At 42.4% G+C, this 18476-nt stretch overlaps 1 protein-coding gene and 1 long non-coding RNA gene across 9 annotated transcripts in view; one reads left to right on the plus strand and one right to left on the minus strand.

Moving 5' to 3' along the window:
- The window catches only part of STOX2 (storkhead box 2), a 144375-nt gene that overhangs the window by 66828 nt on the left and 59071 nt on the right, over positions 1-18476 (minus strand). The window contains exon 2 of one of the 8 annotated variants that reach the window (XM_048303041.1): positions 14259-14385. The exons of 5 other annotated variants lie outside the window; for them this stretch is intronic. In XM_048303041.1, coding sequence (XP_048158998.1) covers positions 14259-14385 — 127 coding nt within the window. Of the gene's footprint in view, positions 1-5794; positions 6582-14258; positions 14386-18476 lie in introns of those variants that run through there. 2 more of the 8 variants (XM_048303038.1, XM_048303039.1) reach the window with 2 other exon arrangements.
- Positions 6833-9448, plus strand: LOC125325740. Its single transcript, XR_007203526.1, has 2 exons — positions 6833-7434; positions 9304-9448. It is a non-coding gene; the product is annotated as an uncharacterized LOC125325740 (long non-coding RNA).

The following is an 18476-nucleotide window of genomic DNA, read 5'->3' on the forward strand; positions in this document are numbered from 1 at the left end:
ACAAATAATGCATTTTGCAAAGATGTGGCTGCTATTCAATTCCAAAATGGCAAGATATTCAACACCCTTCAGGTTTATCAAGTGTTGCCAACAGAGTATAACTTCTACACCTGTGAAAGACTGGGAGCTACTTGTGATGAATCAATACCGTGTTTGTGCTGAACACTTGTCTATTCTTGAAAGAGGAGCCTCCTACTGTATCTTCAGTAATCTATCACTATACCTAGTGTGCATATAGAAAAATTACCTCAATCACAGAACTACCAGAAAACACACCTAGAAATGCATTCAGATGCAGACTGACAGACACCTCAATACAAATGTCAATGATAGCCTTCTGTGACCTGATCCTGGAGCACCTCTGCGCACCCCAACCTGGCTAAAGGTCCAAGCAAACCAGCAGAGAGAACATGGAGTCTTTGAATGCAAGCAGGAACAAGGCGCTAGGAAGGAAAAATAACCTGAAACTTAGCCCTGCAGAGATGAGTGCTTTGAACGGAGATAGACACATGAACAGGTCTAGGTAAGATAGGCACACACAGAGTCTTCTTTCTTTCTTGTATTCATTCCTCTTTGATTTTACTTCTAATGCCATACAGAAAAGAGACACTCTGGATCCCCATGCTCATAGGTCACAACAGCCAGGGAGAGCTGGTACTCAGCTACTCAACTGCAGTTTGGTCAGCTGAATGCACAATCAGTGCTCAGGACACTGCCCACAGATTGGTCTACAAGTGAACTCATGGGTATGCAGAAAATGTCTTGGTATCTGGTGGGCAGGGACCAGGCATACATGTGACATAACACACAAGCACAAGCACAGCACTGCATATGAGTTAACGGTGCACATACACATGCAGGAATGAAAAACAGGGCTCCACAGAAGGAGAGAAAAACTTGTCTTTTGTATTCTTTTAGGCAAGAAAACAGGGAGAAAACAAAATGAAGTAGAAACTGTGCAAAAATGACTGGTCCATGAACTTGAAGCAAGTTTGTGGTCTGAAGACAGAGCACATTTAGATCCTTCCCCCATATCAGGATGCAGTGAAAGTTCCTAATCGTCTGTCCAGGTAAGTGGATGCCACAGGGACCAAAAGGGACTGGAAAGACACAGTGAGTCCAGTAGCAATTTCCCAAGCAATAAAGCAAGCACAGCCCCAGAAGTAACTGAACAGAGTGACCCACTCGGGGTTCACCAGTTCACTATAGCCTGAAGCAAAGAAGACAGAGCAGGATCCAGGAGGTAACGCTGGTCCTACTAGCCATTGACACACACACACTCTCAGTTTTATTGTCCCAGTAACGGGTCTAGCCCAAGACAACACAAAACTACTCAGAATTCAGGGAGGCAAAGAGATCACATTACTGTTAAGAAGATGAATGGGAAGGTGTTTCTTAATACCATAATTAAAAAAAAAAAAAGTGATGCAATACTGATTGTTCCATTAAATATTAATTACAATACAGCTGCTTTCAAGCTACAATATATTCCTTCAGATAACTGAATTAAGGGACAGGAGAACCGAATGAGCTTTGTGTGTATCCAGCACTTCTCAATTACATTAAACTGAGTTCTTCAATTTACGTGTAATTATCTCCAAATATTAATCTTTAGAGCTAGAGGTTCAAGATTAAAAAATAATAAAAATAATTAGAACTCTCAAATTTGCTCAGGTGACTCCCAAGATGCTTCTTACTGTTCAAGGAGCTTGAAGAGTTTGTCCTAGACCTTTCATCAAACATTCCTGAAAAAGAGAATGAGGTTATCTTTTCCTCCTACAAATTTTAATTTGCATACAGATACCATCAGTCGGATAGCAGGGTTACATACTTCTCTCCTTTCCCTTCTGTTTGAACTTGGTAATCAAACTCCAGTAACAGCAGGCAACACTGAGACTGAATTTTACTCTTCTGTTTTGAAGGACTGAAACCTCTGCAAGGAAACCGTAAAGCAAAGAGCAGTAAAGTAACTGCATACTTTTCAGAAGGTAACCTCCAAATGACCATGCTCTGGAATTAGTTTTTACCATTGCAGAAAGCTCTTCAGACATTCCTTCATGCTGTGTATGTTAGACTGTTACCCTACACCACCTCCATCTCAAACTGACACGTTAGCTCCAACACCAAAATTGTTAATTAAAGTAACTGAAGAAGGTTGCAGGAAAAGTTATTTCTTTCAAGAGCATTATTCAGTTCTGGTAATATTTAATGGCTGGGTCAATCACAGGGTGCAGCTCCTCTCTCTGCTAAAACAAAATCCAAGATTTGCTTTTGTATTTAGAAGGGAAAAAAGGTAAAAAGGCAAGAAGCTTCCAATATTTGAAAAGCTATATATATTATTTCACTTAACTGTTTGGAGACTTCCTAAGTTGCATTAAGTTTTATCCTGCTTGGCAGTTGCATACAATTTCTTTATTTTCCCTTGAATTAAGCAGCAATGTATCAAAAACTTCAAGTATATTTCCCCTTTTTCAGTAACACATACTGTATACATGTACATGAATTGTATTGGATTCAAACTTTCAGCGTCTCTTCTCACGCAAGGTCAAAGCTTTACATTGTTGTAATTTTCTTTTTCAGTGTTTTTTCTCCAAGACAGTCCTCCACTGGGAAATTAATATTCTGCATGAACAATGAACTCCTTGCATGGCCTTTGAACCTAGCGGTTGCTAGGAGGCCGAAAGAAACCCTGGAGTACAGCCTATTTAATAGCACGTATCAAGAGATTATTCAGAAGCAAAAACGTGTGATTTTCTAAATTGTCTGCTTTTTTCCCCTCCTTACTTCCATCTCCATTCATCTGTCAAACAATCTTTAGATTTCATATGAATTGCATCTGCATCAATTTTCTATAATTATGGGCAGTTTGTTCCCTGAGTATTGAAAATGTGACTGGCCAGCCACCAATGCCGCTTCAAATCAAGCAAATATCAAACTGCTCCTTACTCAGTTTTACTGAAAAGGCTGCTTAAAATCAGATGTGCTTCACCACTGTAGCATGAGGTTTGCACTTCCATTAAAAACATGGTTCTGCTTAGAGACTGTATTTTCCTCATACAGAACACCATGGCACTGACTGCAGCACCATTACTCAGTATTTCTCTGTGCTGAAAGAAATATATATAGCTTCTCCATGCTCAATTCAGGCATACTTGAATATTAACATTTCAAGCTTTTTAGCATCTTACTGAAGGTTGGTTGGTTGTATACATTTCAGTATTTCCCCAAGCATAGTAACTGAGGCAAAACCCCAAGGTTTCTTTCCCACCCTCCACCCCCATCCCAAACAATGAGGCATTTAATTAAAAGATAACCACAACAATGCTAATGGTGATGAGGTTAAATGGTTGGATAAACAGAATGCAGCCCTTTGAAAAGCCCATGTGTTTCAGGACACTTTCTCCCCTACAACATTCTGGGTGACAAAGAAAGTATTTGTATTCCTGATCCCCACAATTTTTATCCCAGTGGACTTCCTACAGATTTCCTGCAAGGAAGAGAGTTTCCTTCAAATAGTGAGAAGTGTTTAGACACAGTAGCTATTCCTCCCAAAACTAATATTTGGAAAGGCAGTGGACAAGGATCCTTTAAAAATAAATGAATGTGGCAACTATCCATTATGAGAGAACAATTACATTTCCAGATAAAAGCCTATTAAGTTGTTGTAGTTGTAGTTAAAAAAACAACAACAACAAAAAAAACCTCAACAAAACCAACAAATATTTGCTGATTTTAATTTTTCAATGCGTTCTTCCTCCAACAACTTTAGCAATTGTAAAACTTAACATTATATTTGTCCTTCATCTTCAGTGGCTGCAATTAAAAATCAATGCACTCTATATCATAAACAAGTGTTCTTGGTCTAGAGATTACTTTAAAACATCTATAGCAGATTAAAATTCTGTGCCCCCTCCTACCCCTCAAGGACATAGGTATCTGCCAACAAATGCAGGGTGACACATCTGATTCTGCAGATTGCTGGTGTTTGACTGTCTGGTTGGATTGTACCAATCTTGCCAAGATAAAGCTTTTACAGAGCCAGACCACTTTCCTGAAGAATTAAAAACAAGCAAGAATCACACCATTTGGCACAAAATGCTCACGTGAGCTCCTTCTCTTTTAAATATGGGCTTTCACACTGAAAGAAAGGCCTAAAAAGTACTGACTTCAACACAACTGACACAGGGTATCTTACAGTGGGACTATCAGGACATCCACCCAGAACAACAAAAATCTTTTCAATATTGTCAGATTCACCTTTCCAGACACTTTCTGGTCCTGCAGTACCAACAGAACAAATCAATCACTCCACCACCACAACCATTCTCCTCTTCTTCAGCTGTTCAAGCATAAATTATCCTTGTCATTTCCACTCACTATGTGACTTCCCAGGAACCAAAGCACCAATTGCCAAAACGGCACAATATTCTTACACAGGCAGATTTTTCAAGAAAATGCATATTATTTCTCTTGCACTTGGGCATTAAAGAAAGAACAGTCACGAGACATTTTTAAAACATGAGAAACCAATCCTGACTAAAGAGATATGTTTATTAGGGCCAGAGAAAGGAAAACGAGCATGTAACTAAAAACCACAATCTTTGGCTCAACCTTTACAGCAGAAATGGGGCGGAAGGGGACAGCATACAGGGCTGGAGACGTTTTCAATAATGCATTATAAATACCTTCATTTTCTCCTTTAAAGGAATCTGCCTACTCAACCTAAATCGTGCCTCAGAGGAAGAAACGTGCCTTTGTGATAAATTGGAATTTGCCGTCATAATAATGAAACGTTATGTCCTATCATCACAATAAACAGGCAGCAGAACAACAAAGGAGGTTTCCAGGATTTTCTGCCCTCAGTCCCCTCCCCAACAGCATTTTCCCAAGTCTTCTTTTGGGTGTTTTTGAAATGCCTCAATTCCAAAGCCATTAAGATGCATTTCTGGATGGAGCAGATTCTACTAATAGTACCGAGGCTTTCCAAAATCTCACCAGCACTCCATCGGAGGCCAACCCTCTCCCTGATGCCTGCCTTTCCCTGCGCTGTTTTTTGTTTTGTTTGCGCTTTCTCTTTCCCATGCACAAACATGTTGGTGCAGTGTCCATTATTTCCCCACGGCCTTCCTTGAAAGCCACCGACAAATGAATATACATGCACGTGTGTGTTCCACCACATACACAGGTCTGGTCTCCTTCTACATCTCAAAAAACAAATGCAAATGTGTTTACAGTCATTTTCACCGATACATGCCTTGCCATTGCAGAAACATGCAGCTGAAAGCCAGGGAGCCTGCAACAAGGCAAGTGTGTTTGCAACCAAAAGTAACCCTTTTCCTTTCCAAAATGGAAAAACACGAAAGCCTGATGAGTTAACTAGAGTTAACTGCATTTAAAGAATAATCTGTGGGGGAGCAGTAAATATCCAGCACATGCTTTTACGCACAAAAGGCGCAAAGGGCTCCATGCTCTGCACATCCAGTCATTTTTGTCTGCTCTTCCACAACAGAGAGATGGAACCTTTCCTCTCATACATTTATTTCACTCGACTAATAGATTTTAAACACCATATTGCGAGGACCCCGCTGTGAATCTTGCAGAGGTACAAAATGGTGGATGTATGCTATTTTTTTTTTTTTTTTTTTTTTTTTTTTTTGCATTATTCATAACAACTCAGCCTCCCGATCGCAGGCTCCCCTCCATACCCACCAACACAGCCTTCCCGGCCAGACACACACGTCCCGAAGCAGCCTCGCAATAAAGCTCTCTCGCATACACAAATTATGTTACAAACCTGATGTCATGTAGCCCCGTGATGCCTGGGAAATAAAAGCTGGGGGGAAGTGCTTGTGCAGTCGGTAGTCCTTCTCGCTGCGGGACCTCATGCGGTCTGAGGCCCGGTCGGAGAAGTCGGAGCTAGGCCAGGCCCGCCGCAAGGTCGTACTCCGCGTCTTCTTCATCCTGAGGATGCCCGAGCCTACTCCTCCCGCCGCAGCATGGGTCAGGGGTGCGCGCTGCCGGGCATCAGCCTAGCGCGGGCACCGCCGAGGCGCAACCTGCGCGCATCTCGCCGCTCCCTCTTCTAGGACGCCAGCCGCAGGTCCCTTCCTTTTTTTTTTTTTTCCCCCTCGAATGATCCAATTTTACACACGTCCCACAATGCATTACACTTCATTTGCAACCGGTCCGGCTTATAGCTCCCAGATTTGCGTGGAGGAAAGGCACGTTATGTGGCTTCTCAGGCAAAAAAAGGAATGGGGGGAGGGGGCTGGGGACGAGAGATGTGCAGCGTGGGAGCTCGGGGGTCCCGAACAATGGCCCAATTCAGCCCGGCCGTGCTTAGCCAACTGTGAGCCCCGACACAAAAGGCCCAAACAAACGAGGAAAATCCCGCGGCCGCCGGCTGCGACTCCGACCGCGGCGCGCCCGGCGCTGAGGAGGCGGCAGCTCCCGGCGCGGCGGGAGGAGCGGCGGGAGGAGGAGGGAAAGGAGAAGAGAGAGGAGGGAGGGCCCACAGACGCCTCTCTCGGCCGCGGGACGAGCGGATGCAGCCGCGACCCCCCACCCTCCCCACCGCCACTGCCGCCCCCTTCCTCCTCAGGCCCGCGGCGCCCGGGCGGCCGGCAGCGGCCCGCGGCCCCTGGCAGCGCCGCGCCTCGCCATGGTCGGCGCCGACTCCCGCCCGCCTGTCCCCGGGGCTGGATCGCCGCCGGCTCCGCGCTAGGGGCGGCCGGCGTGGGGGGCGAGGCCACCGGGGCGGTCGCCGGCCGCTCCGCCCGCCTGCCCGGCCCGCCCGCCGCCCGCCCTCTGCCGCGCCGCGCCAAGAGCAGCCGCTGCCGGAGCGCCGGGCGCCGCGCCGCTGCCCGGGCTCATGCTAGTCCCGCCGGACCCGTGCTAGTCCCGCCGGGCTCCGCGCTCCCCCGCGCGGCACCGGCTTGCAGGCGCCCGCGTACAAAGCCCCGCGCACAGCAGGGACCCGGCCCCCTCTCGCCCGCTCCCGCTCCGCCTCCTTTCCGTCCGTTCGTCCTTCCTTCCTTCCTTCCTGGCGGTGGCGGCGGAGCGCTGGGGCCGGCTCCGCAGCACCGGGCACCCCGCAGCACCGGGCTGCGGCCAGCGGGCAGGGAGAGCTGCGGGCAGGGCGGCCTTGCGGGCCGGGCCCTGGCCATCGGCCCTTCGGGCACCACTCCCGCCCCAAGCCAGCCGCGGGGCGAATGGACATAGGCGAGGGAAGGGCGCCGGGAGAGATCTGCATCCCCGGGGCACCCCTGCGCAGAGCCTGCGGGGTTCACCCACGCATCCTCCGCCGCCTTTCCCCATCGGCGCCTGAAGAACCGGCTCTCGCCAGGAGGGTCTAGTCAGTCACACCGCCACACTGAAAACCCACCACACTCCACAAGGATATCCAGGACACCCGGCCTGCCCCCCTCGCTGGCGGTAAGGGTGTTGCCCACCCTCTCACCACCGTGGCTCACACATCTACGCCCAGAGCACCCTCTTAAGTGGGGCCCGGCCATCTGGGCATTTTATGAACTCTAGTTAACCAGAACTGTGCAAAGGGACTCGGTTCCTCCTCTGCGAGACAGCTCTGAGCACGCCTTGTGTCAGGCGCTGCCACCGTTACCAATGGGGACAACTGCAATGCAGGGATGTGAAAATGTTGCTTTGTGCAACTTTGTGAAATTACTTATATATTTGCATTTTTATAATTAATCTTTCTTACAGTGGTTTGTGTCACATTTCTAAGAGCATTGAAAAACAGAGGACTGTAATTTTGTAATTGGAAAATTTCAGTAGTGGTGAACCAGTAAAAGGATGACCATCAGTGAACGAATTTAACATCTAAGCCAGTGGACCACGCGATATTATCGCTTAGCTGTCTTGCTGCATGGCTATGGGTTAGTCACTTCAGTAGCCATCTCAGCCCATCTGGCTGTGCTACTGTGGACAGCACACACACCTTTGAGTTATTCAGGGGTTCGTATATGGCAGTCCCTTTCACATGAGTAGAATATACATTAATGAAACTCAGCAAGAAAGTTGAAAGTTAAATGCTATGGGGTTCTCATTCAACCTCATCTTTTTCCAACTGTGAAAAGCTATCAGGAAAGACATGTTTCCACTGATGCTTTGTATACTGGTAGCAACAGGAAAAAGTTAAGATGAGAAAAAAGACGGCCTAGAGCTCCTCTAATAAAAACATAAGATTTTCCATCATGCAACTTACTCATCTAGCAATTTACTCATCAACCTACGCAAAGCTTATAATAGAGCATGTTTTTACCCTCAGACCAGAAAAACCATAAGGAGAACTTTTAGAATCGTTCCGTTTTTCTCCTTGAAGGCTGAGGTTGGGGTAGATTGGTTAGTACTACCTAGCTAAGTCAAACCTAAAAAAACATACCTATTTTACCAGATGTAGAAGCAAATTAAATTCTATCTAGGAGCATAAATTCTCATTGCACTATCTGGAAGTTGAATGAATGATGGGTTTGCCTTTCCAGCGGTCAAGCAGTGGTTGAATATAGCTGGCCAGCTAACTTCAACTTATTGCTGAACTAAACTCAACTTTTCTCCCAGTCTAGACACAGCCCTAGATATCAATCTGTTCCATTAAAAGAGGACATGAGGGAAGAGACAAATATGAAACAGCAATGAGGAGGAAAAATGAGGTCAAGAAGTAGAAAGACAGAACAAAGCAGGACACACACACACAAGCACTCACGACGACAAACAAGGCCACCGTGATCTTTACACTGGCTTTCTGTATAATTATTCCCAGCTAAAATATTCTAGCAAGTATCAAATAAAAAAAGATGAGATGGCTCTGCAACTGTCAGATAAAGCACACGTCCCAGTTCTTTTCAAGCAATTTGCTGTGCACTAATGAACTGGTGACAGCACACAGAAGTCTTTCAAGTAGCTTTAATTGACTTAATTTGTACACTTCCATGAATTGTCACAAGAGTAATACAGTACATACAATTAACACATGGTATCTTCTACTTATCAGTTGTAGGAATTAGACTGGTTCATAGTTTTGGGTACAGATAATGATGCATTTTCATTGTGCGGCAATTTCAAATGAATAATGATTTGCTCCTAGAACTATGAAAAGAGGAGGGAATGAGAGAAAATAAGCAACTGTAGTGGTTTGACCATCTATTTTCCCTTCCCTTCCCAAATGTGGGGAGATTTGTTTAAAAACAATTTTGGAGGCCTTCTCTCAGTATTGAGACGTTGTTCCTGTGGTCAACTAAAATTCCTTGTATTAAGTCTTCTCACGGTTATCTTGTTTGGTTTCAGCTCAAAGTCTTCTGACATGGTATCTGAAAGAGTACTCCCCTTTGAAGAGAGGAATTCAGAGCAAGTTTTCTCCTGCTCTTGAATTGTTTGAAGTCAAGTGTTGTTACTGGGATGAATCAAATATATAATTAAAGACCAAGTTTAAGTTTTGGCTGTTTTCTTTGGAATAAGAGCTAGAACTGTGAGTGTAATTGATTTTTTTGCTTCAGTGGCCAAACTGAAATAAAACTATTTTCTTCATGTAATCTGAAAGCTAAAATATGAGAGCTTTAAAAAAACCGAAACAAAATGAACAAACAAATCCACAACATTTTATTCTGAGACATTTAAGTTTACTTTTTTTTTGTAATAAAGGAAAATAAACTTCTGGGTTCATATGGCTATGTCAGATCAGAGTAAGGAAAGAAGAATTTTCAGCTACGGAAATCATCTGATAGAGCTTGCTAGAAGTAAGGAAAAATTATTCTTTGGGCAGGAGTTACACTAATGGGAATCTGAACACTTCCTAGCGATGAAAAAAATGGAGATGGTGTCAAAGCTTTTTGCTTGTGCTTTTTTTTTTATTTCATCCCTAATTGTTTGGAGGAGGTTTTGTTTTCAGTTTTGGTTTTTTTGTTTGTTTGTAGGGAGATTTTTTGTTTAATAAGAGCAAGATTAAACTCAGGAGCTTTTTATTGAGAATCAAATAAAGCATTCCTTTTTATAATTTGGTATTTAAAGTCCAAGAGGAACCATCTCTCTCTTAGATTACTAGAGGGAGAGGTGATGCTTGGATAAATAGACCATAGAGATCTTGGGGAAAAGGTCTGAACTAAACAAAAAATAGGCATCCTGCCTCCCTCATAACCTGACAATTCCTCTTCAGGAATTGGCAATATAATAGTAGCCATTTCAAAGGTATAGATTTAACTTGAATTTCAAAAAACAAGCTTGGGTCCATATCAGACATTATAAAGGATTCTTGTATGTTTAAGTTTTCAATCACAACCCTCCTTCAGTCCAAGTTCATAAGGAACCTGAAGTCTTGGAGAAACAATTCAAAATCTTTGCTTCTGAAAACCTGTTTTTATCTTTTAAAAAGTGAGAAAACAAATATTTCTGAGAATAGCTATTGCATTTATCTTCATAAACACTTATTAGTTGCTAAGCAGGTCTGTTCCCATTTTGTACATGGAAAATGTATAAAAGAAAAGGACATAACTGGCCCAGAAGACTGTAGGAAATCATTGGCAAATGCACTGTTAAAACTTTGGGATCTCAGCTCCCATTTCACAGGTTTATTTTTCCTTATCTGAAAAATAATTATGTAGAAGAGTACAACATGGTGAGCTGTACATATATTTCTCTGCATGTGTATGTGTATGCATGCTTGTGCATATATGGTAATTGCTCTCATGTAATGGGGTATTTCAAGTTTCAGCTGGGAGTACTTTTTTTTTCCTCCCTATTACAAACAAGTTTCCATAGGGACAGAAGCAGGCTTCAGTAAGAGGGTGGGCTGGTGTTACTGCCTTAGCTATTTCTTTGGCCTGGGGACTGGCTGCATGAGGTTTTTCAAATTAAATAAGCACATAAGCCAAATACAAAAATAAAAATGGCAAAATAATAGGGCATGCAAGGAGGAAAGCAATCCCCCTCTTCACTGAGACAAGCTACACCTCTAAAATCATTTTCTCTCAAACTATGCATTCAGAGCCTGGGTTCTCCCTTACCCTGTCACTACCTTGCCTGTTGCACACAGCTTGAACTGGCTGCCTCGTGGAGGAAATTAGAAGGGCTTCACTTTATTACTGTCTGCTGAGCTGGTGCCTGACAAGCACCCAACACCACCGGGGGAGCTAACACTCACAAGATGCCAAGTGCCACACAGAGTTTTGTGGCATCACACTCTGCAGGTCTATGATAGGGGTCCTTTCCCTGTCGCCAGCTTCAGAAACAAACACTACAAATAACACTGGGACACACGGGAGACTTTGCACTAAGGAAGGCCACAGTCACAGGCAACCAGGTAAAACAGGGGGCAGAGGGTCGTTCTGTGGCCTATGAAAACAAAATCTTCACATTCTGTAACATTTTAAAAGGGAGAGATAGCATGCTGTGAGATTCTGGGAAGGAATTGCAGGGTCTTTGAAAGTAAGAGAGGGAGAGCAGAAAGGAATAAACAAAAAATAAAGTGGGGAAAAAAGCCTGTAGTACAAGCAGTTGTAAAGCAGTGGAGGAGGAGGAAAAACGGAGTGTGAGGTCTGAAAAATGTAATTATGAACTTGTGGAAAACCCCAAGCTCATATATACTATCACAGGCCTTGATAATCTATGGGTTTATTAGATTTACAGCTCTGCACAATAGTCTTTCTGAGAAAATACATTGCCAGCATTTCTAATATTAATAAATCCGTGAAAGAGAAAGTTGTCCACTTCATAAACTCACCATTTTCATGTGTGGATTCTTGTATCTCTGTATTAACAAAGGTGCAGAACTCAGACTCTAAAAAACATGCTTTTAAGCAATCCCTTACGGGTTAAGGCTGTCTGGCAGTACACTGTAACTGTCATAGTCTGTAGGAAGCACTACTTTACCCTTCCAGATATTTGTAATCAGATATACTTGCAAGAACAAATCAGAAAACTCACTCACACCCTTTCACATCAGTCCTTAGACTTCTGACACTAACACTATTAATTTGTCACCTCTCACTAGTCCTTGTTGTTACTCAAATATGCAAGAGAAGCCAAGTACTTGTAATCTATGCTTGTGGTGCAGGTCACAAAATGAGGCAGCCTTTCTTGATGGATTTATTGGCAAGGGAAAAGTTGGGCTTGCCCAGACAACTCTCTTCTTGAAGAGAGCATTTGAGAAACCACCAAAACGGGAAAGAAAAAATCCCAAGGGCAAAGGTGTAAGTGAAAAAATTTCCAAATATAAAAAAAGAAAAATGTTTCAGAGCTTATCACAAGCAAGTCTTCAGTCTTGCTATCAGGTTGTGTTATACCATGGTAGTAATCCTGGCTTACTTACAGCACCTCTTAAACTAGTTTCAGATCATATTTCTCTCAGTGTTATGCTTTGGGAATGTGTGATGACAGGAATGCAGCGCTGCTGCTGCACACGTGCTGTAGTTCACCAATTCATTTTTCTGTGTGCTGCCTTATGTGCTGTGGTATTTATTTTAACTTGCATGACTTTTAAGAAAAACCTGTCTGTGTTATGAGAAGAAAGGCTCCCCTGTTTTGGTTCTTTTTTTTCATGCCAGACCTTCTGATTGCATTTGTGCTTCCTTGGCACAGAAGAAAACTGATGCAGGTTTTTCAATCTGGATACTCAAATCTCCCTTAAAAACCAGTGTACAAGCAGAAACACTTGTAGGATACAGCTTTTGTTTTGATGCATGCTTTTCCTCTCCTATTATCACTGACTCAAAACTAGTTAGTTAAAAAGGGTGGAAGCTCAGCTTGTAACTCCTCAGTGTACGAAACTAACAAGAGAGGGAGACAAGCCATGAATCCCACAAAAATTTCCTCTCACATATAACAGAATTCTAAAACTTGGAGAGGTGGGCTTACAGCAATTCAAATCACAACTCAATTCATTCACTGGCTGTTCTTCCAAAGGATGTAGTAGCAAAAGATATGGCAAAAATGTTGGTCTCAACTTTCTTGTTTTCCACTGGTGTCACATATCATTAGTACCCTGGTATTTAAGTAACGTACTGATATATGGGGGCCAGCTGTACTGTAAGTTAGAATAACAGCCTAACCTTCTGCTTTGGGAGTTGCAACAATGGAGAGCAAGAAGTGAACAGCCAGGGTAGATCCCACCAGCAGTGAAAGCCATCACAGATTATCTTCCTAGAGACTAATTCCCACATCTCTGTGTCTATCTATTCCCATTCCTCCGCAGAGCCTATGTTGCAAAGATGGCACCAAGCACGTGCAGGCCTTGGCCTCTTGTGAAACTTCTAGTGCTACATCAACACAAACAAGGAGATTCTGTGTGTCAGGTAGGTACTTTTAAAAAAAAAATCCATTAAGAAAAGAAAGCCCTTGGCAATAAGAAGTGGACAATATTTTGCATCTTGCATGGCTTGCATTGTCCTGCAAAGAGGACAATGAACAGATTTGATGGGCAGTCCTAAAAGCAGCATGCCAAGGAAACTAAATCCCAGCAGCTGCTATAACACCACAGAACATTTGCTGAATAACCCAGTACTGAGGGCCCTCTCAAAATTCTTGCTTATACAGCTGTGCAGTATAGTGAGTGTATTTTATAGTTGCATATATATAGTACATACAAGAGGCAGAGATCTTTAAAACCTTAGAAAAATTGGGAGGCCTGAAAATAGGCTACTCCACCCTTTGTAAACAACTTCTTGTCATTCAGTTACTTCCATATGTGCGTGAAGCTCTGCCTAAATTAAATAGGCTTTCAAAATAGTGGTTTAGTACTGAAAAAGTATGGTTTCTACCCATAAGTTTGAAAAAAATGCAAGGAAGAGAGAAACCTCACAGTGAAAAAAACACCAATTTCTCACCTCACAGAGAAGTAATTCTATCACTTCTTGGATATTTTATTATAGTCTCAGATTCAGAAGCTGTCTTGTTGACATATACATTTGGGCATGAAAAACTCTAGATAGGAATCATAAGCACAGACAGAAATTAGATGACTCTACACACGCCTGACTCAAAGACTTCTGGAAAATCAAGGCAAAATCATCAGTCTGCTTGTTCTCTGGACTAGACTGTAGTGCTGCAGAGTCAGTTTGTTCCTGTGAAGGTGGTACTCTTTAGTCATTGGTTTTCAATGGGACCCTGGAGCTTGTCCCTTCTCTTCTGATTCCACAGCAGCACCCATCAGAAGGCAAATTCCACTCCTGGGACACCTACCCTGACTGGCCCTGGTTACCACAGCTTGTTGCCATCCTCCACTTGGCTTTTGAAGCTCTGATATTACCCACCTGTGTGCAACCAGAGACAATTTCCCATTGCCCTGTTCAGATGAAGGTTTATGCAGGCACCACTTGCACTTGCCTCTCTGTAGAAGCTGTTCTTAGCATTTCTCCTGAATGCAGAGATTTTTGTATTCTAGTAGAGGAACAAGAAAAAAACATCTTATAGCACTGGGTCTCAAACTTCTCCCACCACTTTGTAAGTTAAATTCTTCCACAGGGGACTAGTGCAACAAAATAATTTTTGTCTTACTAAGTGACACCCTACATAACAGTAGCAATGTGCTAAAGCAAATGTCTCAACCACGGGGAGCTCTGCTACTTTCCTTTTCTATATATCCTTCTGTATTACTGTGTGGCTGTCAGTTGCTTTGTTATTAATTAATTTGGTTTTAAACACAAAGAGGGGCTTAAATCCAGGAGAGCACTGTTGCCTCCCAGATTTCTGGAAGTCAGTGCAAGATCTTTGACTCCTCTGTGGAGCTCAGCAGAAGGGAGAAACACCCAAAGCCTGACCTTAGCAAAATGTTTCTAACACAACACAGAAGTGTCACACCAGATATAGGAACAATCTCTGGTGTGAATTTTTCAACCTATAACTTTCTGATCAGAGTCAAGGATAAGAACAACTGAAACATGTAGATGTTATGAAGAAAAAAATTCCCTCATTACAAAGGAGTATCATTATGATAATCAAAATAAAATTGTGACATTAGGAAAAGTAAATTAATATAAAATTAGAAAATTTAAGAAGAAAATTCCTTTCTAATTCTGAAAAGTGTACTCCTCACTTCCACCACAAAACCATACTTACATCCTTTAAAGCATGTGAATGGCAGTGGCATAGGATAAGATTCCTTTCAAAATGCTTTATGTATTATAATGAACTTTTGTAAGGCACAAAGAACCACTGACATTTAATACTTCCAGAAACCTAAAAACATCTTTCTCAAAAGAAACAAACATCTTAAGAGAGACCATTTACATGAAAGTAAAAATTCCTAGCATTAGAATTCTATTTGAAAGGATCACATACAAAATTAAGAGTTAGAAACTCTTTAATCTTCATTAAAACTAATCACTATTGAGCTGTACCCAATACCTACCCAACCCAACTGTGGTAAATCTTATTAGTTATGGTGCTCATCTCAGAAACTTTAGCAAGGAGGCACCATGTTCCCATACATAAAAATTCCAAATGCTTTGTACTCCCAGCTATTCCAGGAATCAACAAATACTCAGGACAAACATTTCACAGATTATAATACAAAGTAAAAAATCTCCACATGCAAGTGCTCAGCAACTTGCCTTTGATCTTTTTCTTAATGGGGGAGATGTTTAGTAACCTTTCCATCTCTCAGACAGTGTAAAGTAGATCAGGCAATCTGCCTTCACAACTGGCAGGTTTCAGATTTGCCAGAGCATGATGCTTGTGTCAAATTGTTTTTGTCTTCCTTCCTCCCTAAAGATGGATCTTACTATTATCCCAGCTGATGGAACCAAGACAAAACAAACACAGACATCAGGACTGAAACAATGATATCTGAAACTATCTGAAAAGGCATTTAAGTGCCCACAGTCATCCAAGGAGTAAAAAGTTATAAAAACAAGTACTTCTTTTTATTGCCCATATCCCCATGTCATTGCTGAGGTACTTAAAAAAAACCACAAACCCTATGGATTTCTACCCACCACACAGTAATTACTGAAATAACAAAGAATTGGAAAAATGTATTTCCAAAGCCTGATGCTATTACTGAACTGCCAGGGAAAAATTCACACTAACACCCCTTAAGTCTATCCTCCTGCACTCCCTAATCTGAACACAAAAGGTTGCGTTTAAACACCCACCCCCCACCCTGAGATTAAAACCGCCTGCAGTTTTGAGCTTCAGGCCAGCACTGACAATACTTTAAATCTTTGGCTACTGGCTTCGAGAAGACATAGCCTACAGAGAGTCCCCCAAAGTTCTTTGAAATGTTAAATACAAAGCAGGAGGAGGTCATAAAGGAAATATTCTTTACAAAAGGAATGGATATCATATGCAGACTTTTCAAAAACATTTCTCAGTTGCTTTGCTTCCAGCCACCATTTTCTCAATCCTGCATTGTGTGAAGCTTTTGAAATAAAACTCAGGAATTAAATAAATCACACAAATTGGTGTTGTAAACAGCCACCAATATACACATTTGTTACCTTCTAGCTCTCATAAATCTCTCCAATTATATATATTGTATCCTACTTCTTCTCTGGAAAAACTAATTATTTACCTAATAAATGGTCCTACAGCAATTACCAAAAGCCCAGCTACATAGAGGTAACATGTAGGTTGTATTGCATCATCTTCTGTAGCATCTGCCCAATTACTGCAATAGAAACCACTGTGGTTCCCCACTGCCCTAGAAATCCAGCTATCTTTCTGCCAAGAGCATTCTAGTGCATACAAAAGGAACAGGGATTGAGAAACCTATTTTATCCCCTCTTATCCCATAAACTAACAAGCCTTTTTTCCACTGCAGTTTTTCTCAACAAACACAGGTAATTACACAGGATGGGATTTTCAGTGTAGGTAAAAGAAAAAAAAGCAGTCAGTTTAGTATACCAGCTTTGCCAAGTACTGTCACCTTAAACTCTGAGAGACTTGCTTGCAGGGTGGGAGAGCAGGCAAAAACAATGGTGCCCTGCCACTGACATAGGGCCCAGCTGTAAGCAATGAGCTTTGTGGTTCAAAACTGTGGGTAGGTGGTTACATTTTCCTGTCCACTTCCATTCCGGTGGGGGTAAACAGGATGGTAGAAGACCTTATTCTGTCCCCTGTCTCACCATGAACAATCAATGTCTCTCCTTTCTCATTTGGGCATCATAAACTTACTGAAAAAATTAGTTTTACATTCATTTTGAAGAATTTGTGTTTGGTTTGCTTGTCTCAGAAGGTCTTATGAGCCCTATCCATACTAGCTTCTGACAAGACGTTCCACTACACATCCATAAAAACATCCCTGTCTGAATTTACAGATTGCATACTTGAGGAGAAAAGTAACTGGTTGTCATAGTGATGTTCACAGTCTGAGGAGCCTTTGGACTTCAGTGTCATGAAAGGTACTAGGAGTTTAAAACCTCCAACTAGATGAAGTGGTTAATGGAAGGAAGTACTCCAGCCAGCAGCAAATGCATGCTTAAATCACTGGTGATCCTGAAGAACCAGGCTGCTGCACTTTGAAATTATTTAAGCTGTTTAATGTTGGGTTATTTGCAAATTAGTGTAGCCCAGCTCACAGAAACTGCCACTGCTGTGACTACATGCATGTCTGACAAGCTGCTGTCCTCTGCTTCTAGACATCAGTATAATATTTGGGTACCTTCACAGGAGAGAAAGCCTGTTCACGGAAATGTTCCAGCTACAAAAAAAGACTGAAAGGTTATAGCAAGCTCAGGAACATCACATGCTTTTGGCAAGGTGCGATAGAGGAGGATGAAAGGCAAAGGAGGGTGAGCAGAATTATTGTTCCCCGATGATTAAACAAGCACAGAAACTATGATTACAGATCACAGGCATCTTTTATAAGATGCCAAAATAGCACACAGAGAAACATGCCACAGTAATTCAGCCATACAGGCAGTATTGGCTCTCCACAGTTTGAAAGAAGATGTGGGTCTTCTGAAACAGAGGCTCTGCCCTGACTCCCTGCTTTAGGCCGTGAAGCAGCACAAAGCCTTTGAAGTATCTGGAGAACAGGCACTGCTGGATACAGCCCTGGCAGCCAAAAATGCTCCTTGCATTCAGTCCTCACTCTTCACAGCAGGAATCAACTCAAGATAAATAGTGATCTCTGCCTGTCTGTTGGACTCCTTACCCCTATAAAACAAGTAAGAACAAACTCTAGGAAGTTGTAACATGAACCTAGGCTTCAGCAAAGCATACAGCTAAAAAAGCATGCCTAAAGAAACCCTAGTAGGAAGGTAATTTATTGTTGAAGGAGATCAGATCCACAGAACTTCCTAGGAATGAGAAGTAATGATTCAACAGACACAGTTCAGTCTTGCCTTGACTCACACTGCGCGTAGTACCAGCTACCATCAGTCAGCCTGGTTTAGCCAAGAGAAAAAAGATAATATTTCAGTATGAAATGAAACTCCTAGTTCTCTATGTGCTCAACTAAAGTAACCAACCACGCATTGCAAATTACTTGCAAAAGAATGTTGGTGACTCAATAGTAATTGGGGATT

Source organism: Corvus hawaiiensis, chromosome 5 (assembly GCF_020740725.1).
Source record: "Corvus hawaiiensis isolate bCorHaw1 chromosome 5, bCorHaw1.pri.cur, whole genome shotgun sequence".
In the NCBI taxonomy this organism is placed as follows: Eukaryota; Metazoa; Chordata; class Aves; order Passeriformes; family Corvidae; genus Corvus; species Corvus hawaiiensis.